Source organism: Henckelia pumila, chromosome 3 (genome assembly GCF_033568475.1).
Source record: "Henckelia pumila isolate YLH828 chromosome 3, ASM3356847v2, whole genome shotgun sequence".
In the NCBI taxonomy this organism is placed as follows: Eukaryota; Viridiplantae; Streptophyta; class Magnoliopsida; order Lamiales; family Gesneriaceae; genus Henckelia; species Henckelia pumila.
The window spans coordinates 183,966,399-183,990,088 of record NC_133122.1 but is presented as its reverse complement, the minus strand read 5'-3'; the positions used below and the strand labels follow the sequence as shown (position 1 = coordinate 183,990,088).

Below are 23,690 nucleotides of genomic sequence, written 5' to 3'. Positions count from 1 at the left end.
TATATGGATACCCTATTCGATGGGGCAGGTGTAGGTGCAGGATTGAGCACCAGGAGCCTGGAGGAGCCAGTGACCTTGAAGACAGCAGTATTTAGCTGTAGGTTTTTATCTAAAGTAAATTCGATTGGGTTGTATAAACCGAGTTTGTTAGCCGGTTGTATTCTGCTGGTCTGCTTGTATTTTAGTCTTCCGCAACGATTTTATTTAATTCATGTTTAATTATGCTCTTAACTCTGATTAGATAGTGGATCCGGGTCGGGTTGCTACACTCGACTTGTCGTTCTCCTATCTCATTCCAAAATAACAGAGTACAACATCGTCGACCATACAATGCCTCGAAAGGTGTCATATCAATACTACGATGATAACTGTTATTGTAGGCAAATTCGATCAGAGGTAACTGATCGTGCCAAGATAAACCAAAGTCCATAACAGAAGAACGTAGCATATCCTCCAACGTAGGAATCGTCCGTTCTGACTGCCCATCAGTCTTCGGATGATATGAAGTGCTTAAACTCATAGTGGTACCCAACGCCTGCTGAAAACTACTCCAAAAACGTGAGGTAAATCGCGGGTCTCTATCACTGACTATGCTCACTGGAATCCCATGCAATCGCACTATCTCCTGGATATATAAACGTGTCATGCGATCATAAGAATACTCCCGATTGTAAGGAATGAAATGTGCTGATTTCGTCAAACGGTCAACGAAAACCCAGATAGCATCACAATGACGTGAAGTCATAGGCAAGTGGGTGACAAAATCCATAGTCACGTGCTCCAACTTCCATTCGGGAATCTCAAGATTATGCAGTAATCCACCTGGTCGTCGGTGTTCAGCCTTGACCTGTTGACAAACCAAACATCTTGAAACAAACTGATATACACTTCGCTTCATCCCTTTCCACCAGAATCTGGTTCGCAAATCCTTATACATTTTCATGCTTCCAGGATGAACTGACAATCGACTCCTGTGAACTTGAGAAAGAATATCATTCCTGAGCTCCGCAACATCAGGTACAATCACTCGATTCGATAAGCACAATAAACCATCTGTATGATAATGGAATCCAAATGTATTTACCCCATTTGCTAGACGTGCCAAACGCTGAGTATTAACATCTGATATCTGAGTGTCTCTGATTCGAGAGTACAATGCTGGCTCAGACAAAATAGTATACAACCGAATCCCATTTATTCCTTTATTCTGCTTGAGCATAAAACTCAGTGAACAACACTCCTAAACCATATGAGATAACTCACTAGTCTGAAGTGCAGAAAGTCTCACCTGCCGACTCAAGGAATCAGCAGTAAGATTAGCAGAACCTGGATGATATTTGATTTCACAATCATAATCCTTCAGGAGATCCATCTAGCGTCTCTGTCTCATATTGAACTCCGCCTGAGTGAATAAATATTTTAGACTCTTGTGATCCGTGAATATCTCAAATTTCTCGCCATAAAGATAATGCCTCTAGATCTTGAGCGCAAATACAATGGCGGCTAACTCAAGATCATGCACTGGATAATTCACCTCATGCGTCTTCAACTGTCGAGAAGCATAGGCAATAACATGTTCATGCTGTGTCAGAACACATCATAACCCCTGACTAGAGGCATCAGTATAGACAACATAACCTCCCGATCCAGAAGGTAGAGCTAGCACAGGTGCAGTAGTAAGACATCTACGCAGCACGTGAAATGACTCCTCACAATCCAAAGACCATATGAAGGCAACATCTTTCCGTGTAAGCTGTGTCAAAGGCCTAGCCAACTGTGCAAAATTATCGATGAACCGACGGTAATAACCCGCTAGACCCAAGAAACTCCAAATCTGAGCAACCGTCGTCGGACGAGACCAGTTTAGCACTGCCTCTATCTTACTTGGATCAACAGATATTCCTTCACTAGAAATCTCATGACTGAGAAACACTACCCGATCAAGCCAAAATTCACACTTACTCAATTTCACATATAACTGCTTATCTCGTAGCGTCTGCAAAACAATCCTCAAATGTTGTGCATGTTCATTCTTGTTATGTGAATAGACAAGAATATCATCAATGGAGATGATGACAAATCTATCCAGATATTCTTGAAATACCTGATTCATAAGATTCATAAAGACTGCCGGTGCATTCGTTAAACCGAATGGCATTACCAAAAATCCATAATGCACGTATCTGGTCCTAAAAGTAGTCGTAGAAATATCTGAGTCTCGTACCCGCATCTGATGGTATCCAGATCTCAGATCTATCTTGGAGTAAACAGAAGTACCCTGTAATTGATCGAACAGATTATCAATCCGCGGCAAAAGGATACTTATTCTTGATGGTGACACGATTCAGCTGCCTGTAATCAATACATAATCGCATCGATACATCCTTCTTCTTGACAAACAAAACAAATGCTTCCCACGGAGAAACACTCGGACGAATATATCCCTTATCAAGCAGATCCTGCAGCTGCTGTTTCAATTCCATCATCTCTGACGGTGCCAGACGATAAGGTGCTCGGGATATAGGCGTCGTTCTACTAGATCAATACCAAATTCAACCTCTTGAACCGGAGGAAAATCAGGAATCTCATCAGGGAATACATCAAGAAACTCGCTAACAACCGATAACTGATCAATACCCGGACTACTCATGGACATATCAACTGCATAGATGAGGTAGCCCTCCCCACCTGACTCTAAGACATGACATGTCTTCAGAGCCGAAACAAGTGGCATCGGAGGTCGCGCACCCTCACCATAAAAGTACCAGCTTTCACCCTCATCGGGATGAAACTGTACCAGACGCTGATAAAAATCCACAGCAGCGTGATACAAAGTCAGCATATTTATTTCCAAGATACAGTTAAAATCTGTCATCGCTAAAATCATCAGATTAGTCGATAACACATGATTCTCAAACTCTAGAAGGCAACTCATCACTAGACGCTTAGTTACTACCTCCTGCTCCAGCGGAGTAGATACAACTAAATCCATATCTAATGATACATAAGGTAATATATGTCTCTTAACGAAGCGACTAGAAATAAAGGAATGCGATGCTCCAGTATCAATTAAAACAAGTGCAGAAATACCACATAACAAAAAGGTACCTGCCAACATGCAATCGCTTCTCTCAGTAGGCTGCTCCTGAGACATAGTAGTAGTAGTAGTAGTAGTAGTAGTAGTAGTAGTAGTAGTAGTAGTAGTAGTAGTAGTAGTAGTAGTAGTGTAGTGGTGGTGGTAGTGGTGGTGGTAGTAGTGGTCGTAGTCGTCGTCGTGGTAGTAGTAGTAGTCGTGGTAATAGTAGTAGTAGTAGTAGTAGTAGTAGTAGTAGTAGTAGTAGTAGTAGTAGTAGTAGTAGTTGTCGTTGTAGAAGTAGTCGTAATAGTCGTAGTAGTAGTAGTCGTCGTCGTGGTAGTAGTAGTAGTAGTAGTAGTAGTAGTCGTAGTAGTAGTTAGTAGTCGTGGTAGTAGTAGTAGTAGTAGTAGTAGTAGTAGTAGTTAGTAGTCGTGGTAGTAGTAGTAGTGGTGGTAGTAGTAGTAGTAGTAGTAGTAGTTAGTAGTCGTAGTAGTAGTAGTAGTAGTAGTAGTAGTAGAAGAAAAAGAAGACGTAGGTCCAGATTGCACAACAGATTGAGCCCTAGGCCCAAGAAATCCACTAGGCTGCCCTGGAATCATCAACAGTGCCCGCCTATTGTTGTTCTCCACTTGACGGCAATGGTTCACCAAAGTCTCATAAGATTTCAGATCATCAGAAACGACAACTTGTGAATAGATATCTTGATTCAAGCCTTGCAGAAATATATCATACTTGGATGCATCGCTGTCATTGATATGAGGACTGAAAGGTAGCAGATCAAGAAATCGTTGCTGATATTGATCAATAGTCATTGATACTTGCCTCAAAGTCAGCAACTCCATAGATCGTGCCTGTCGAACTGCTGGAGAAAAATATAATTTCTGAAACTGCTGACAGAAATCCCCCCAAGACACCTGTCCTCTCTCCGTACATGCCTGAGTAGCCTTGGCATCCCACCATAAGCATGCTCGATCTTCTAGAACAAATTCTAGAACTTCCAGTTTTTGCTCTTCAGTGCAATCGAAAGCTCGAAAAAACTCTCAAGTTTGGACATCCATCCTCTCGCTTGTTCAGGATTTTTGCCACCCAATAAAGGCTTCGGTTCTACTTGCATAAACTTATTGATAGTGTAGCGACGTCTACCCTCATGAGAACGATGTCGATCCTCATGATGATGGCGATGGTGACGATGATGATCACCTCCCTGGCCAACACTACCGTGACTCTCATCACCTCTCTCGGCCATATCCTGAAAAGAATTGCACATTAAAATCCCAAATGCGCAAAATTCAAGACTAGACTAAATCCCAAGTACTAATCCCAAAATCTAAGCATGCTCTGATACCAAAAATGTAGTGACCCTGCATGAAATCACCTACTAACTGGCAACTAATAACATGCATTAAACTTAAGACAACAAAAATGCTTAACAGAGTAAAATGTGCGGAAACATAATCCATAATTTACATACTAGCTTAGTAAAACAAGTCCAGGCTTAATACTGTAATGATACAACCATATCAAAGAACTTAATATAAAATGTCTAAAACATTTATACAGCTAAACAAAATCCTGCTGTATAAAATCCTCATAAAAGCTCCGGCTCCCTAGTCCTGCCTTGAACTACCGGCTCGGTCCATTCTGCGACCTGCCCCATGGAATAGGGTGTCCAAGAAAACAATTAGGACGTGAGCGCTAACGCCCAGTACATAAACACGAGTAAACATATGTATATAATACATGCAATATGATGACTGGTAAAGGGTCATCTGAAAAGTCATGCTCAGTACCGGCGCCACATGAGTGTTGCCACCACACGGATCAACCTCTGGGTGCAACCATACTCGTCTAGTACACCAGAGTAGTCAGACATACATGTCCCCGCCGTCGCGGTACTCTCAGTGACAGACTATCGAGTATAGAGCTTAGCGGCTCTATAATCAAGTATAACAAGGTATAGGCTCAACGTGTATGTGCACATGATATATGAATATAGAAAACGGTAAAACATACATCATGCCACATAATAATGCCAAATAAATGCAACATATAAACATGTATACTCGCTGACAATCTCAGTCAATGTGTACGTACCTCTAGGCTAGTTCAAGTGTAGTAGGATCCTAGGTTCCAAGCCTATATTCAAAAGTTCATCATATCACTACACAAGTTCTATAAGCCTTAACTTAGCTAGTAAGTACTCCCAAAACTTAAATAGATTCCCGGAGCATACCTTCCTCCGTCGTAAGCCCTCTAGAGTCGCTAGTCCCGGATGACTATAATCACACCTTGGTTATTCCAGAACCTCTATTATAACCGATAAGGCCCTCAAGTGTATACCTCACACTATATATAACTGAAGAAGGAAACTCGGAAATCGGTATGAAAATTCTGAATCAGAAATCCTCTATTTATAGGCAAATTTTCCGGATACGAACGTTGCGTCTGTTCCTGGTTCATTGCGTCCGTTCCTGTATGTTCGACACTTGTCAAAACTCGTAGCTTAGTCATCAAGCCACCTCATGTCTGCCTGTCTCTAAAGGATCGTTGCGTCTGTTCTCCAACCCAACGTTGCGTCCGATCTCCAACGGAAGCTCCGTTCGTCAAATCATCTTTAATTTTTGATTAATCATGTAATTACTTAAATCGAGATGCGGGTTACTACATAAGTTCTGATTAGTAGGTGATCACGACGTGGGTTACTACATGATGGTGGATTTAGAAAATTGCAGAACAGGTCCCTGGCTTTATGAAGAAGATGCAGTATAGTCCTTGGAGTCTTCGGATGAAATTGAAGATTGGCCCTCCGAAAGTTTTAGAAAGTGGCACACAACTCCAGTTCGAAAATTACAATACAAATTGAAATAAACAAGGGGAAACATGGAGTCGTAATTCACCCCCTTGGTTGCAAACTCGATAATTAAGTAATACAATTTCACCAAAAACTAAGACCATAAACTGTTCAAAAATAAATTCATTTATTCAAACCATAATCACATAAATCTAACACCTCTTTAAACTAAAACATGCATAAAATAATTAATTAATTCGAAATATGCAAAATAATATCAAAATCTGTGTCTCTGATACCATATGATACTGAGAAAATAGAATCACACGAATTAATTTTTTGTGATTTCAATAATATCATAAAACATGATAATGATTGTTTTACGTATTTAATACGAATTAATTAATTAAACACACAAAGAAATAAGGATTATCCTTGAAGCGTGCTTTAACAATCTCTTGTCTGAAACGGATCCACGCCTCAAAGCTTCAACTCTCAAGCCATCTCCGGTGTTCTATCAAACTCGAACATGAGATTATTTGTGTGTGGTGACAACTTATCATATCAGTAAAGTTTTAATTCAAAATTTTCATAGACAATGATACTATAATCATATTAATTTATTCCTACGAATTCCATAAATTATATAACTCAAATAATTTATTCGAGTTTATATTCGAGCCACCAAAGGGTTCTGATCGAACTCAATTAATTTAAGGTCCAATAAACTAATTTGATCTAATCAACTCATGATTAATCAAGATGATTTATTAATCTTATTCTACTCCACACTACGACACTGTTTGGTTTGAGTATAAGTAATGCATAGATAAGTAATATAATGTAATAAAAATAAATAAAAAATGATAGTTAAAATAGTATTGGATTTGATTGATAGGTTCTAGTTTATTTGATTTGATTGATTAAATTTTATATAAAAATGTTAAATGACTATTTTGTCATTTTAACAATAAATAAAATAAAAATTATATTTATAAGGGATAATATAGTAATTTAAATTCAATGTTTTGATTGATGTATTATAAATAATTAATGATTTGATTGATTTAAATAAATAGTTAATATATGGATAACTAATATGAAGAAGAACGTGAGGTGAGATGTGATAAGTTATACATATATTAGTAATATGGTAAACAAAACAATGCCTAAAAGAATAAGATTATTAGAATGTAATTGTATTAGTTTGAAGGTCTACCTAATGTGCACAGAAAAATAACAGTTGTGGGTTTTTACGTCATAAAAAATAAAAGAAAATAAATAATCAATTAGTGTTTTATCATCCATATCAAACAATACTTTATTATAATTTTAGTTCAATATATGAAACTAGAGATTGTTAAAAACAAAAACGGATGAATCCTAAGTCGGTTTATTAGCGATCTATTTTGAATAATTAATTTATTAATTTTTATATTAAATTTATTAATAGTCTCTTCTTATGTTCCTCAATTTTTTTGGTTTAAACACACAGTTGAATCAATAGAACTATATATCTATACTTATTTTATTATTATATTATTATAGTAGTGACCCACTAATTAACTAATTTTTAATTGATTGGTGAATTTTGTGATAAAATTACGATTATATCCTAATTTAATTTACAATAAAACCAAAATTATTATACAAATTAGTCATTTTATATAATATGCTTTTTTTTAACCACTTGAAACAATATTATTTACCAAAATGATATTCTTATCTTTGTTTGTATTTTTGAATTTTTAGATTAGATACTTTTTTTTGAAAGATTTAGATTAGAGGAATTATCACTTTTAAAATTTTGAATATATAATTCATCATGTGAGTTCTAAAATAGTATGAAAATTAATTAACATAAAAAAAATTTATGTATATGCACGGATCATAAAAAAATTTATGTATATGTACGGATCGCGTGCAACAGTATATATATATATATATTTACTATATATAAAGCCTCCACCCCTAGTATTATAATAATTCAACCTCTTAGACTAATCGATTTTGATATGTCAAATTACACCAAATTTTTTTTCTATTTTACCTGTAAATTTAACACATATATCTTTTATGTTAGATCTTAAATTACTAAATTATCATCGTTTTTCTCTAACATTTTTTTTATCTCTTTTTATCTTTATTTTTTTCAAATTTAATCATTTATCAATTCTTATTAAATTATTTACAATTTTTTTTTTACAACTTCTTTCTAATTTATATACCAAATTATCAACCACGTAAAAATCATGTATTACGATCGCTAATCTTACTATATTATTAAAGTAGATACCTTCTAATTAACAAACTTTCAATTAATTGGTGAAACTTGATTTGAAATTACCTTTATTTTCTAACATAATTTTCAATAAAACCAAAACTATTGGGCAAAATAGTCATTTTATACGGTTTCCTATTTTCTAGCCATTAAAAAGTCACTTTGTGCTATTTGATATTATTTTATTTACAAAAATGACACTCACTTTATAAGATATATATATTTTTTGTGAATATTTGTTTAAAAAAACATTATATTTTTATTATTTTTAATTTTACAATTTATTATTTATTTTTTTCGTTAAAAAAACGAAATATACGAATACGCAACGCGTGCCACGAAATATTAGTTATATTGCACACGCTTTCTAGCAAACAATTATAACTCCGCAATATCTTGATTCTTGACTATATAAATTAATCTTTTAGACTTAAATTACGAGTTTTTGTGCTCATCTGTCTTTTTGGTGAAGATCTCTGGTAGCTAAATTTGGATCATATTTCCAGATTCTTTAAAGCCTTCCAAAGAAACACAATATGAGCCCATCTCTATCGTTGATATACATTCCACGTCATCGATCCTGGTAACGAAAATCGAACGGCCAGAAACGATTGACACGTCAAATGCACATGCGTTCAAGTTTACCCAACCACGGTCAAACTTAACTCAACCCTAATCATACCACAAGTCATTCAACTCGGGCGCGACTCGCCTCCATTATCTATGAGCGAGCCAGATAACCTCACTGGATATGGCGTTTTAGAGAGAGAGACGAAATACATACGAAAATTGGGATCCCAAATCCAGGGTTGATTGTAAGCTTCAGCCTCAAAGTTTAAACGAAAAATTTAATCATATTACGTTTTATTAATTGGTGGGTAAAGCTTTGTGAATTTGATCAGTAAAGAGGAAGAGTTTGATTAATTAATGGATGAGATCTGGGAGAGAGCGGTGGAGGCGGCGTTAGACGGTCAAACGGACGTCGCTTCCGTGCGATCGTTAACCCTCGACGGCGCCGTCAAGTGCCTGCACGGCCGTTTACCTCAGCCGTCACTTTTCGAGAAGTTTCACAACCTGCAGCACTTGTCCATAGCCAATATAGGCGTCTCGTCGTTAGAGCAGTTCCCCCTCCTCCGGAATTTGCAAAGGCTAATCCTGTCAGACAACAGAATTGCCGGAGGCTTAGAGTTCCTTGTTGAAGCGGGCCTTGAATCGCTTCGGGACCTTGACTTGTCCAACAATAGAATTTCTGATATTAACGACTTGAGGCCGTTGGCGGAGCTGAGGTTGGTCTCTTTGGATCTCTATGAGTGCCCCGTGACACGGATTAAGGACTACCGGGCTCAGGTTTTTGGTTTAATTAGGTCTTTGAAGTTTTTGGATAAGATGGATGTAGATGAGAATGAGAGGCCAGAATCAGAGGACGAAGAAGAGGATGAAGAAGAAGAAGAGGAGGATGATCCTGGGAGTGGAGAGGTTGATGGAGAGGATCATCCGTTCAGGTTGAACAACGGTGATCAAGCTGGGATTGAGGGAGTTGTGGATGTAGACGAGGACGAGGAGAGTGATGCTGATGAGGAGGAAACAGAAACTCCTAGAGTGGTTGACGGGTCGAGCAGAGGTAGCAGGGATTCTCATCCCCATTCGAATGGTGGTTTTGGGGTGGTTGCTGTGGATGGGGAAGAGGATGAAGACGAAGGAGAAGAGGATGATGATTTGGTGGAGGTGTATGAAGATGACGAGGGAGAGTATGAGGATGTGGTCGAAGTACACGAGATTGATGACAGTGAGGACGAAGATGGTGTGGAGTATGATGAGGATGAGGATGGCGAGGAAGAAGAGGAAGATCTGGTGAATAATGATGAGAGGGATTTCGGGGAGGCGGGTGGTACTGGGAGGTTGACAAGTGTGGAGGGTGAGATTGATGGACATGAGCAAGGTGAGGATGATGCAGATGAGGACGATAATGGGGAGACTGGGGAGGAAGAGCAGGCTGTTGAGGAGGATGGAGACTTTGACGATGAGGATGAGGTGATGGATCCCTCTGTAATTGAGAAATGGCCTTTCTTTCTTATATATTCTTGATGGTTGATTTCAAAGTACAGTTATTTTAGAATTTACGATGAATTGTCTTCCTGCATGCTAATGTTTTTGTGTTCTACGAATCTGATAGATAGTTTGATGCCTAAAGCTTGTCTTGTGAACTGTAATTGTTGGTGCTTTCTTTACACAGATTAGGGTTCTTGAATGGGAGCAGTTGCCATTTTTTTCAGCACTTTGACCTTTTTTGTACCTAGGATATTGTGCCACTAATGTAGCTAATTATGCTTGGTGTGCCAGAGAAAATTTTCTTCTGAGTTTCTGTCACAATTGTCAAGTCCTCTGAAAGTGTTTCATTTTTGGTAGAGCACGTCATGGGTTTGTATTGTTGGTTGTTTGCTGATATTCTTAATTTTTTTCGTGTATTATAATACTTATCAAAATAGAAGTTTATGTTGCGGACAGATCTCGCCATAGTAGTTTCTGGAAGCACTTTTGTGCTCTAGAACTCATTTTCTGTAAAAACTTGAAGGCTCCTAGTTACTAGGAAGCTTTCTAATGATGTAGGACTCAAATTGAGTCTTTTGTGGCATTTAAATACAAATTACGACAAGTGAAATGGGTTCGATGCTGTTAGTTACTCAAGAGGGATATTTGTTCCATCGTTCCTGCCAAATCCTTCCATTTTTTGTCAAACCGGTGACTTGCAGTTGTCTTGTTCTGCCATCCATTTCCTGATTATGTGTTGCATTGATTGTAGTTTTGTATGCCATTTTTGTTGTTACTTTAGCTGGGACTGAATTATTACTTTATCTTTTCTGTTCTTTCCTGAAATGTGTAATTTCTTCGGGGTTATGTTGTATCTGCGGGATACGAGTGTTTATCTTGTCTCTTTTAAGATTGGTTTGCTCTTTATATGATGATGATTTAGTGGCTGAGTGTTGTTTCCTAACCATCTTGGATCTTGGTATCTTTGGTCCTGGTTTCTCTTAGTGGCAAGTTATTCTTACATACTCTTCTCTTTGGATATGCTTTTATGTCATATATATCATAATTTACACTTGTGTTGCTGCAACATCCAAAAACTTTTTATGAAAAAACCAGGTCTACTGATTGGATGGAAATTTCAAGTATTTTGTTTAAACTCAAATAATTCAGTTTACCACAGGAGGAAGATTATGACAATGGGTACCTGGTTCAACCTGTTGGGCGTGCTGAACCACAAACAGGAGGTAGTGACATGATCCCTGGAGATGAGGATGAGGACCCTGAAATTGAGGAAGATCTGGAGGAAGATGAAGAAGAAGACCTAGATGAGGAAATCCAAGAATTGCCGTCATCTTCATCCCACAAAAGGAAACGAAATGAAGATTCTCATGGTGATGATGATTGTGAAGAAGAAGAAGACGATGAAGAAGATGAAGATGATGATGACGATGATGATATGTTGCCGTACAGCAAATCCTCGAAACACCATTAGCAGTAGCAACCATGGTAAAGTGAGGTTTGTTCAATGAAAATGGCTGGCACTCGAAGTCATCTTGGTTTGCAGGTTGCCCTTTGTTCATATTTTGGAGGGAATTTTGTGGTGCATGAGTGTTATAAGATTCAAAAAGTGGTTACATGTTGGGTTTCAATGCAGTAGCCGTTGCTGCTTGGGTTTAAATGGTAGTTATTTGGGGTGTTCAGTCGGAGGGAAAATGGAAAGAAATTTGGATTTTGGAGGAACTCGTTCTTTGAATTTGTTTTATTTCGAAATTGGCTTGTAAAAAGACAATGAAAACACCGGGATCGACGTCGTTTTGGTGGAATGATGATGTGAATGAATTGCTCTGCCTCCCACGTGCTGCTTGCATGATGTTGTGTCAGCCAACTTTTACCATAATATATTAGTTTTCATGGTATCCTTTCCTTACCCTGCCATTTTTTACGACTTCGCTGGCGATGGTTTGTTGATTTGGGCCAAACGGGTCACCGGGTAACATGTTTCGCCATACCATTGGGCCTTTCTTTACTTTGTATAATACCAGACCTAATGTCGTGTAATTCAATTATATAAAATTGTTGTAATGGACGGCGCTGATCTTCTCTCGCTGAGATCACTGAAACCTGTAACAAAAAACAACGAAAAACAATCTTTTTATGTATATTATATTATATTATATTATTCATTTGGCCCTTCTAAATTCTAATAATAGCCATTTGCCCTTTGGTTTATTATGCTACAAAAATTTAATTCAATTAGTTTTGGTAGTCGGCTATTTTGTAATTTTATTTTAATTTAATTCCGTACAAATAAAATTGAACGGGTCGATCGTCACAAGCATTAAATGATGTCCAATATCTTGATTAATGTTATCTAAAGTATAATTTACATGATGTCCTCCAATTTAGTATCGACACAGAAAGAATATATTTTGATTAAAATTATGGACGATGTTATTTTTATAAATTTGACTATAACAGTGGATAAGGTGCATGAACATTGTGAACCAATTAATCCTCCCTTGTGAGATGTCGCTCCTCCGGTTGTCTCCTGCAGTGGCGTCGCCCATAAACCACCGTCGCCCCAATGCCAGCAGAAGCAAATCTATGCTGAAACCCCGAGCCATGGCCAAGCAAAGCAGCGAAGGAAGCGACTCATCCCCTTTACAAGTAGCGGCCATCGGCGGGGGATTCATTGCCACGCCTGTCATCGGTTGGTCTCTATACACGCTCAAGACCACCGGCTGCGGGCTTCCCCCAGGCCCGGGGGGATCGTTTGGTGCTCTGGAGGGAGTGAGCTACCTCGTGGTGGTGGGGATCGTGGCCTGGTCTTTGTACACCAAGTCCAAAACGGGTTCGGGCCTGCCAAACGGGCCATTCGGCTTGCTTGGAGCGGTGGAGGGCTTGTCTTACTTGTCGTTGTTGGGCATTATCGTCGTTTTTGGGTTGCAATTTCTTCAACAGGGATCCATACCCGGCCCGCTGCCTACCGATCAATGCTTCGGTTGATTTTCATTTTGCATATATTGAATGTCAGCTGTGCTTTCTTTTATTCAATGGCTTGTATGTTATATAATTAAGTATAAATATGTATTTTATATTCGTTTACCATATAAGTACAAGTTTAACGATAGCTCTAGTTTGGTAAGTTCAATAAGTAATTTTAAACAAGAGAATCGAGTTTAAAAGTGAAAGATTACAAAAGGTTGAAAGGTATTCAATTCAATTGGATAATTCCTCCGCAAAATTTTGTCCCAAAGAATTGCCTTGGGCAAGATTGATGGAAATAATTAATTATGACGCATGAATATATAGTGTAACTCCCAAATCCTAATAAATCCTCTGGTACATTTAAAATTGCCAAGATTCAGTAAAACACGCAATAACGATAAGGAAAACAAGCAACCTAAAATTAAGAGGCAATTCCCAAAATAAAACATGGGTGAAATAGGAACTTTGTAAGAGGAAGATGATGAACCAACCCCTAGCCTAAATTAGAGGTGTTTTAAAATCACCAGATTCGAGATTTAAGAGAGAAAACAGATGAGCCCTTCCTTTGCACGAACAAAAAATATGACAAAAAACGCAATGCAAGAGCTTCTGTCTCTCTCTCTCCTCTGAGAGCCCTTCAATCTTCAGGTACATTTCTCCCTCTAAACTTCTTGCACAACATTGATTTGAGGTTGTCTCATGGAACCCACGAGTACGTGTTAAAAATTGGATTCGATTGCTGAAAAGCACATCACATCATTTGTTCTCTTTGATTTATTTGAACATTGTTAATTTTGCATGCATGATATTGGTTACAACAAAGGACTATTCTGGTGAATACAGGATTGGAAATCTTGTGATCAATCATATATATATATATTTTGAACTGTTTTCATTCTGTATGTTAGATTGTTATAAAGGCTATTTGCTGGCGATGCCATATATAGTCCATCGGCACGAATCCTTTCTGGAAGTTCATTCCATAAATGGCTTCATCTCCTGATCTTGCTCCAACTGAATTTGCTAACTCTATTGAAGAAGCAGCTAATCAGCTTGCAAATTCTTCCAAAGCACAGCTAACTTCTCCTCCTCCGGCTTCCTCTCCCCCGCAAGACCCACCCGAATCTCCTCCTCCAGCAGCATCAGAGTCTTCTCCCCCGGCCCCTCCAACGTCGCCACCACCAACTTCATCGCCACCGCCCGCCGCCGTTCCTCCGCCACCAGAAGAACCTCCCTCAGCTCCACCACCTTCAACACCACCCCATGTCACTGCCTCACCACCGCCTCCCCCCGTCAACTCTAGTCCGCCTCCATCCACCACCACTCCCTCGCCAACGCCCCCAGCTCCAACAAATGCCCCTGCCACGCCAGGTTCTCCTCCCGCACCTGTCTTTTCTCCGCCTCCAGCGCCACGGGCGGCTGCTTCTCCAGCACCTCCATTGCCTTATAACTTGTCTCCCCCTCGCACTCCAAATTCAGCTCCACCTAACAAATCATCAGGTTCTTTATCAGGACCTGGTGCTCCCCCGTCGCCACCATCTGATTCAAATGCAAGTACAGCAATCATTGCTGGAATAGTCGTCGGAGGAGTCGTGTTTCTTGCCCTTATCGCCGCATGCCTGATACTTTCGAGGAGGAGGAAGAGGCCGTCATATTATATGGATCCATCACGCCCGCCTCCAGGTTCGCAATCCTATTTATTTAAGTCCTCTGTTTTCAGAAAGCAGTAGTGCTTAACTTCTATTCATATATATGGATATTATGTTTTAAGCACCCTGCTTAAATATCATTACTCTTAGATTGGAAAATGTGCAGTAGAAGTAGAACTTTAGTCTGGCTAAAAAGATCAAATTTCATCGTCAGAGAATAATGTAAACCCCCATTTACTGAATTAAAATAAACCTTTTGCTAAGAATGTATTTCATTTTTTTAATCTTGCAGGAGGTGACCAATACTACAATGCTTCAGCACAGTGGAATAGTCCATTAATGGACCAAACTACTAACATTAATGGACTCATGGGAACACCGGTAACGGGATGGGGTGCACCACCGCCCCCACCTCCCGCAAACACGAGCAGTGATTTCAGCTCAGGTTACTCAGGGCAACATCCTACGCCTATGCAACAACCTCCATCATCGCCATTTATGGGTGGTATTGGTTCGAAGAGTCAATTCACCTACGAGGAGCTAGCAGCCGCGACCGGTGGATTTTCTCAGGCGAATTTGTTAGGCCAGGGTGGATTCGGGTTCGTACATAAAGGTGTTTTACCCGATGGGACGGAGGTTGCGGTCAAGAGCCTCAAGTCCGGAAGTGGTCAAGGGGAGAGGGAATTCCAGGCTGAGGTTGAAATCATCAGTCGTGTGCATCATCGTCATCTTGTTTCTCTAGTTGGATATTGCATTGCTGAAGGACAGAGAATGCTGGTTTACGAATTTGTTGCCAACAAGACCTTGGAATTCCACCTTTATGGTATGTCTAGATTTTGAAAGGGACTAGTTAATATATATATAATAGTTTGTGATTCATAATCTTGCATATGTGAAACAAAAAAATTTGGTTACAGGGAAAGGCCAACCGGTGATGGATTGGGCGACGAGGCTTCGTATTGCAGTGGGATCAGCTAAAGGGCTTGCATACCTACACGAAGACTGTAAGAAAAACGTCAACTTATATCCCTCCATTTGAATCTTAGGGTGTTTGCGTGTCTATGACAAGGAAAAAATGATTGTTTTTATATGCATTTCAGGCCACCCTAGGATCATTCACCGTGATATCAAAGCAGCAAACATTCTTCTGGACTTAAACTTCGAAGCCATGGTAAAGAAAAATGTCCTCAGATTTCACGGACGCTGTAGTTATGAAGTATTTTAACTCCGCGTGTGGTATATATCTTGTACTGTCTTAGGTTGCTGATTTCGGGTTGGCCAAGCTCACTTCAGACAATTTCACTCATGTTTCTACCCGTGTCATGGGAACTTTCGGGTTAGTATATCGTTCGTTAGTTCATACCCCATCGAGGAGGTTCTGAGGTTTGTTTAGTAGAAGTGTCTTCATTTTCATCAAGATCAGTCAATTAATTTAAAAGAAGATCGCCTTTCTGGATATGCGTTCAGGTACTTGGCTCCCGAGTATGCATCAAGCGGCAAGCTCACAGAAAAATCCGACGTTTTCTCATTTGGAGTCATGCTTTTGGAGCTAATAACTGGCCGCAGACCTGTAGACTTAACCAATAGAACCATGGAAGATAGCTTAGTAGACTGGGTTTGCCTTGCCCTCAAATTAATCCTAAGCAATTTCCAATGTATTTTTTCATCCTTCTATATATTTATTATTACAAGAACTTGCGTGAATTCAGGCTAGGCCTCTTCTATCCAAATCCTTGGAAGATGGAAACTACAAAGATCTAGTTGATCCTCGCCTCGAAGACAACTACATTCCAAATGAAATGTCACGCATGATATCCTGTGCAGCAGCCAGTATTCGCCACTCTGCAAGACGACGTCCCAAGATGAGCCAGGTAGTAACTAAAACCATTCATATCACAAATGAGGGCAGAGTACCCATGGTTTTGTTTGGTGGGGTGAGACTAATTAGTTTCTCTCTAATAAAACAAACTCACATTTTCAACTTTCCTTTTCGCTTGAAGGAAGAAAGAATTCTTCGATCCATGCATTCACAACTATGTATGTCTTTACTTTTACTCAAACACCATATATCGGTGGTATGTATACATTAATTATATCAGATCGTCCGTGCGTTGGAGGGAGATTCGTCGCTTGAAGACTTGAATGAAGGCGTGAAACCAGGCCAAAGCGCGGCATACGACCCCAGCGGGAAGACTTCAGCGTATGACACTGGTGCATACAATGCTGATATGATGAAATTCAGGAAAATGGTGATGTCGAGTCAGGAATTCAACAGCAGCGAGTACGGGGAGACGAGTGAGTATGGATTGAATCCATCAGGTTCATCCAGCAGTGATCACTCCAAAGAGATTGCAAAATCAAGCCATGCCAAGTAAATGCTACGAGGGAAAATATATGAATGCATGCAGGATCAAGATTTTCTACATTTACTCTGTCATGTAATGACTTTGATTTCGCATCCTTTTTCACTTGCCATTCAAGTTTATAACAATATCATTTATAATAATTATTAATTTTTTATTTTGTTCTGTGTTTGGAAAATCAAGTGCACTATGAGTCTATGACACCCGTGCGGCAACATAAATATTTTTTGATCTATAAGAAAATAATTAGAATATTTGGTTCTCCTAAATTTGAAGTAATAAAAAGGTTTAGGTTGTGGTTGGATTGAAAATTTTAAAAGTTACGGATTTCAAATATGTTTGATTGCATGGATGTATTTAGATACTGTTGCGGACGGTAAAAATTATGGATTTTTCTTAAAAAAGTTACAAACAAAAAAAAATTTATATTCACTTATTTAATTAGAGATTGCCAACTCTATCTTATATATTGGATAGATTTTAAATTCATCGCACGGATAGTTAGTAGTATAGTAGTTAGTAGTTATTATGATAGATTTGAAATCCACTTAAGATAGATCATATTTCAAATTCATTATTCAAATCAAATCCTTCCATCCAAACGTAACCTTACAAAATAGAAAAAATACGGAATACTTTTGAGCATGTAAACCAAATGTTGCCAATAAGAAAATTGTGGATTCGTGAGTGAAATTAATTAGTAAATATGGTGTTATGTTGTTATTCCTTCTGTTTTGCTTATATAATCCAATTTTCAAGATTTTCTTTTAAGTTGTAAAGAAAACATTTTGGGTGAGCTTGGATTGAGGGAATTGAGGGGCCCTGGATTTCAATTTTTTTTTATTGCTTCGATAAATTTATTTTTCGTGAATTTCAAATCTACCACTTTATTAATTTATAGAGATGTAATGTAATTATAATTACTTTGAAATATATGGATGGAGTTTCGCTTTTTGTGGTGAATAAATAATAATTAATAATGAATTTTATCACTTCAAAAGTTTAGGATGCCCTTGTGTTAGAATCATGAAGTTTCTGATTGTGCGGTGAATATCGTGAAGTACATATGTTTGTAAACTAGTGAATTATACAGATAGTGATGAAGTTTGTTGAGTTGTTTGAATCTTGAGCTGCATTGGGTGATTGGGGAACTCAAATGCATGTGGAAAAAAAAACTCATATAAGACTGTTTCATAAGTCAATTTTGTGGACAAATATCTAATTTAGATTTTGGGTCATTCATGGAAAAATATTTCTTTTTATTTCAAAAGTATTACTTCTTATTGTAAATATGAGTATGATTGACCCGTCATATAAGAGACCTACTCAATGCATACATGTTCAAAAGTTCCTTACACTATGGTAACATAAATATGATCTAGGCATATTTTTGTTATACTTGAAACGTTCTCATCCTACCAAGAAAACATGTAATCCTTTGTAACCATCGTTGAACCTAACTAGTGGAAAATCGAGTGGTTTAACACCATTCGAAAATATTATCATTTAAAAATTGAAAATTATATTCACACCATCTTCCACTTGAATATATATATATATATATATATATATATATATATATATATATTTCAATCTTCTATCGAAAATAAATAAAACAATATTCTTTCATGCAAAGATTTAATATATGTGATTTAAAAAAAATTCCACCAACTTTGAATTTTAAGTAATTTAACGTCATTTGTCTAAAAAATTAATAATATAAAATATGAATTCAAGTCTTTTCGATTTTCTTTCGGGTGTATTTGTTAGTTATAACATTTAGCAGTGGTGATGAATTTTTTTAGAAAACCAGTAGACTACTGCTTTTAAAAAAATCAGTAGACTCTCGATAAATAACATCTAATGTTTTTGTAGTAGTCCGATCTCATTTTACAAGATTAAGTTGTTAAGCATGTTTAGATTTAATAAAACATGATTAAGAGATTTTTTATATATATTATCCAACGGACTAAGGAATTTGGTCCAGAATGCCCGATAAATGCTTAATTGGGCTCGGGACATTCGGAAGGTCCTAACTGGGATTGGAACCTCCGATCCGATCAGAACCAGCGAAGCCAGTTAGAAAGCATTGGGAGCGATCGAAATATCCGATCAGGAGATCGGAGCTTCCGATTTGCATCACTCGGGATGTGGCATTAGAGATTGTACACGTAGTTGCATACAGGAGATCGGAACCTCCGAAGTGCAGATCGGAGCTTTCGATCGTAGCCGTTGGACACATTGCATGCATGCATCGATCGGAACTTTCGATCAAGCGATCGGGCTTTCGATCGTCGTCTATAAATAGGGGTCCGAATTCCTCATTTTAAAATGCCAAAAATCCTCTCTTCTCCTGTAATGACTCTATTTTAAGGGCTTCGGGACTCTTTCTTTAAGAGTTGGAGTAGGAAGTAGTATATTTTTATAGTACGAACAATGTTTGTAGTAGCGGCCAGGCGAGGTGTCCAGGAGTCGTAGCAAGGCTGTGCCCAGGCTTTGGGGCATGCGACATCAGCGGACTGACGACGGACGAAGGTATGACTTTGGTTCCCTATAGTAAATAGGGAGTAAGCTATAGTGTTAGAAACTAATTGGGGGGGGGGGGGGGGGGAGAATTTAGGTTCTATTGGCAACTTTAACAATTTAAAGCGATTATGCAAGTACGAAATCGGAAGACTTAAAGCAATCAAATATAAGTGCGGCAAATAAATGCGTTAAGTAAATAAAGCAGTAAAAGGGATAAGAGATGTTTATGGAAGTTTGACGATAAATCATCTACGTCTTCCCTTCTTGGTTAAGATCAATTAACCAAGGATCCACTAGCACTTCGAACGTCTTGACCTTGAAGGCTCCAAGGATAGCCGTACAACTTAACACGATCACCGCGCCGATACAACTCAACGCACTTGGCCTTAAGGACTCCAAGGATAGCCTCAACAACAATTACACACTCGGGCTTCACACTCGAGAGTACAACGAAAGCTCAACAACTCACAAAAAATTTCTACATCAACTCTCTAATTGAAATAAATATGTATGAAACTCTTGAATGAACACTTGAGAAGTAGAGAAGAAGATTGCTTGAGTTGTGTCTGAAATGGCCTTGGAGTGCATCCATTTATAGCTGAAAATTCGGGCAGGTTCGTTGCGTCCGTTCTGGCCTTTGTTGCGTTCGTTCGGTACACATTTAATTCTTCCGGAGTTGGTGACGAACGTTGCGTCCGTTCCTATGTTTGTTGCGTCCGTTCGGCGCAATGCAACTTTGGTCAGGCAAATTTCTTTCTTAAAAATTGGATCATGTTTTTGGCAAGAACATTGCTTCCGTTTCGGTTCGTTGCAGGCTGCGCGACAAACTTCAAAAATTCATATCTCACAATCTACCTGTCAGAGAAACTTGAAATTTGTACAGTATCTTTAAAACATCTTGTATTTCATTGTGAATACTGGAGATCGGATTTAGATGCCTCAAAAGATTCCAGTATTTTTCTGAATTTACTTCATCGTATTTTTGCTTCTTGTTATGCGCGACACTTTTGAAAAATTTATTTCTCATGATCTAGCCGTTGGATTGAGCTAAGATTTGAACCGTAGCTTTTGAGCATCCTAAAATTTAATATGACGGGTGGAGATTAGAATTATATGACTCGAAAATGCTCAGTAAGTTTTTCAAGTTTCTGCTCCATGATTTAGCTTGTTCAACTCCATCATTAGAATATACCGCACAATAATTTAATTGTTTGATAAGAGTCTAATCTGCAAGGTCTCATTTTAAACGATTAAAAATAATAAACTAGTTTTGTAATTATCAAAACAATATAAGTTATTGCATTAAAAACATTAATCTCGTTTAAGAGATTTGTATGCGTTAAGGCATAACAATCTCCTCTTTTTTATAATCACAAAACTTGTTTAAACAGGAGATATAATGTGCAATTGAAATACATATAAAAAGCTTCCTCTTAATGTAACAATATTTTAAATAAATTTTTTTTATCACATAATCAATTTTTATTTATCCCATTTGAATATTTAACCAAATTAATTCTCTCCCTTTTCGTGATAATTAAAAAGGCAACAAATATGATAAATGAATAACACAATATTTATAAAAAAACATATTTTATTGATAGAGAAATTTACAAAATACAGAAAAATATAAAACTAAGAGTCATCATCCGAATCTTCTTTAAGAAGGTTTTCTTCCATCAAATTGAGTCGCTCATGGACAGATTGAAAATATCATCGCATCTCCATGGTCAAGTCCGTGATCGATGTCTGGATAGACTGAATGGCGGAGTAGTTGCGATCCTTATTGATCTCAAGCCGCTGAAGATACTCAAAGAGTCGATCGGAAGGTGGTGCCGGAGTAGGTGGAGGCTGAGGCATCATAGGAGGGAAAAAAGGTAGCTCGCCATAATCAAACATGGGTGTGGAAGATGGAGGAACCGTAGAAGAGGAAGGAATATCGGTGTCAGTGAAACCACCAGGAAATCTTTTCTCTTGAATGGAAGGAGGAATAAGTGAAAAATGAATGTGAAAATTGGTTTCAGGATGATAGCGAGTGAAAATATGAGTTGGATCATGCACCCATCGAGACAATACAGGATTTCATGACAACTCCATTTTAGTGATGGAGGCATGGTCAAGAGTATAAGTCTCAGTGATAGGTATCTTCTCCAAATCATCGAATACTATGTCAAAGTGAGTCAGAATTCGGTTAATAAACCGAGCAAAAGGGAGAATGACTTTTTTTTGAATTTTTGGCAGTGTGATGCATGATCTGAATGATAAACCTAGGTAGGTTAAAAGGTCGCTGAGCAACAATGTGAAAAAGGACATAAAGGTCCAGATATTTGCACTTGGAATGGTCTCCAGCGCGAGGAATGGTCAAAGAAGTGATAATCTTTTGGATAATTTGGAAATCAGAACAGAGCATCTTAAGAGATGGTCGATCATCACCAGCGTGAGTTGGTTGATCAAGAATTGCAGAAAGAGCCTCGACACGGTTAAACGCGGGACTATCCTCAGGCCATTTAAATGCAAAGAACTCACTGAGTCCATTTCTAGGAAGAGAGAACCAAGCAGCGAGATCACCTGAAGATAAATGAATGTACCGATTTTGAACAATTGTAACAGTATATATGTCATCGCTACACAATTCAAGTTCAAAATTGGCATAAAACTCATGGATAAGGGAGGTATAGATGAAATCTGGATGATAAGGCTGGAAAAATGCTTCCCATTGTTGGAAATCAATAAGATCCAACATACGAAGATGAGAATTTGCCAAATAGGGGCGATCAAAAATACGACCCGGAAGAATCTTCCTATCACTATAGTCGGCAGGAATAGGTCGTGAGATAGCGGGTTGGTTAAGGTTATGGACAAAAGGTTGGGTACGAGCACGAGTGCGTCGCCTCGGATTAGCGGGATCAACTTGGCGTCTAGAAGCCATTTTTGGAAAAGTATTTCGAGCAAAAGGAAGAAAGAAGATGGATTTTGGTGTGCAAAATTCTGAAAGTTTCGGCCTCTATATATAGGCCTAGGACGGAACGGACGCAACGTTCGTCCTGGCGGGTAAAATGTGCGAGAAATTTAAACTGATATTTTAAAAAGAAGGCTGTAAAAAGCACTAACGGAAGCAACGTTACGCCATCGGATGCAACGTTGATGCTTTTGGCGGAAAAAATTCGCGGTTAAAATTTTAAACAAAGGCGGGAAAAATTAAAGACGGATGCAACGTTAGACAAACATACGCAACGTTCGGTCATTCAACGGACACAACGTTGCACGGGACGGAAGCAACGTTCGGACAATTGAAGAAATTTTTGGATTTTTCCTCTTAGAATTATATTTTTGAAAATTTTATACCAAATAATACACATAAAACGTGAGCTTATAATTATGAATAGATACAATTAATTTGTATTATTCAACATTAAATTGCTTGAATTTAATTTTAAGCTCCCCCTTAATATGACATTAAATTTTAATTTATGTCCACATGTGATTACAACTCATTCATGCCAAGTTCACCACGCAAACTAATAAAAGTATTTTCATCTAGTGATTTTGTAAAAATATCGGCAATTTGATTTGTCGTGTCAACATATTGAAGTTCAACTTCATTTTGTTCGATGTGGTCACGAATAAAATGATGACGAATGTCAATATGTTTGGTGCGCGAATGTTGAATCAGATTCTTTGTAAGACATATGACGCTGGTGTTATCACAAAAAATAGGGATTTTTGAAAAAGAGACGCCATAGTCGAGCAATTGAAGCTTCATCCAAAGAATTTGCGCTCAACAACTACCAGCAGTCATATATTCGGCTTCGGTCGTTGATAGAGCAACACAATTTTGCTTTTTGGAAAACCAAGAGACTAAACAGTTTCCTAAAAAGAAACAAGTTCCACTAGTTCTTTTCCTGTCCACCTTATATCCACCAAAGTCGGCATCGCAGTAAGCTTTTAAATCAAAGAAATAATTTTTCGAATACCACAAGTCGAGATT

General features: G+C 38.1%; 3 protein-coding genes across 3 annotated transcripts; all 3 read left to right on the top strand.

Moving 5' to 3' along the window:
• The first annotated feature begins 8,845 nt into the window (after positions 1 to 8,845).
• Positions 8,846 to 12,025, top strand: LOC140887068 (uncharacterized). Its single transcript, XM_073294092.1, has 2 exons — positions 8,846 to 10,179; positions 11,357 to 12,025. The coding sequence occupies exons 1-2, from the start codon at positions 9,076 to 9,078 to the stop codon at positions 11,666 to 11,668; spliced, it is 1,416 nt and encodes a 471-aa protein (XP_073150193.1). The 5' UTR covers positions 8,846 to 9,075; the 3' UTR covers positions 11,669 to 12,025.
• A 601-nt stretch (positions 12,026 to 12,626) lies between these two features.
• Positions 12,627 to 13,271, top strand: LOC140886824 (uncharacterized). Its single transcript, XM_073293694.1, has one exon. The coding sequence runs from the start codon at positions 12,667 to 12,669 to the stop codon at positions 13,180 to 13,182; it is 516 nt and encodes a 171-aa protein (XP_073149795.1). The 5' UTR covers positions 12,627 to 12,666; the 3' UTR covers positions 13,183 to 13,271.
• A 77-nt stretch (positions 13,272 to 13,348) lies between these two features.
• LOC140886823 (proline-rich receptor-like protein kinase PERK15) lies at positions 13,349 to 17,263 on the top strand. Its single transcript, XM_073293693.1, has 9 exons — positions 13,349 to 13,812; positions 14,073 to 14,847; positions 15,106 to 15,636; positions 15,731 to 15,817; positions 15,914 to 15,984; positions 16,073 to 16,149; positions 16,281 to 16,428; positions 16,523 to 16,684; positions 16,913 to 17,263. The coding sequence occupies exons 2-9, from the start codon at positions 14,151 to 14,153 to the stop codon at positions 17,186 to 17,188; spliced, it is 2,049 nt and encodes a 682-aa protein (XP_073149794.1). The 5' UTR covers positions 13,349 to 13,812; positions 14,073 to 14,150; the 3' UTR covers positions 17,189 to 17,263.
• The last annotated feature ends 6,427 nt before the right edge of the window (positions 17,264 to 23,690 follow it).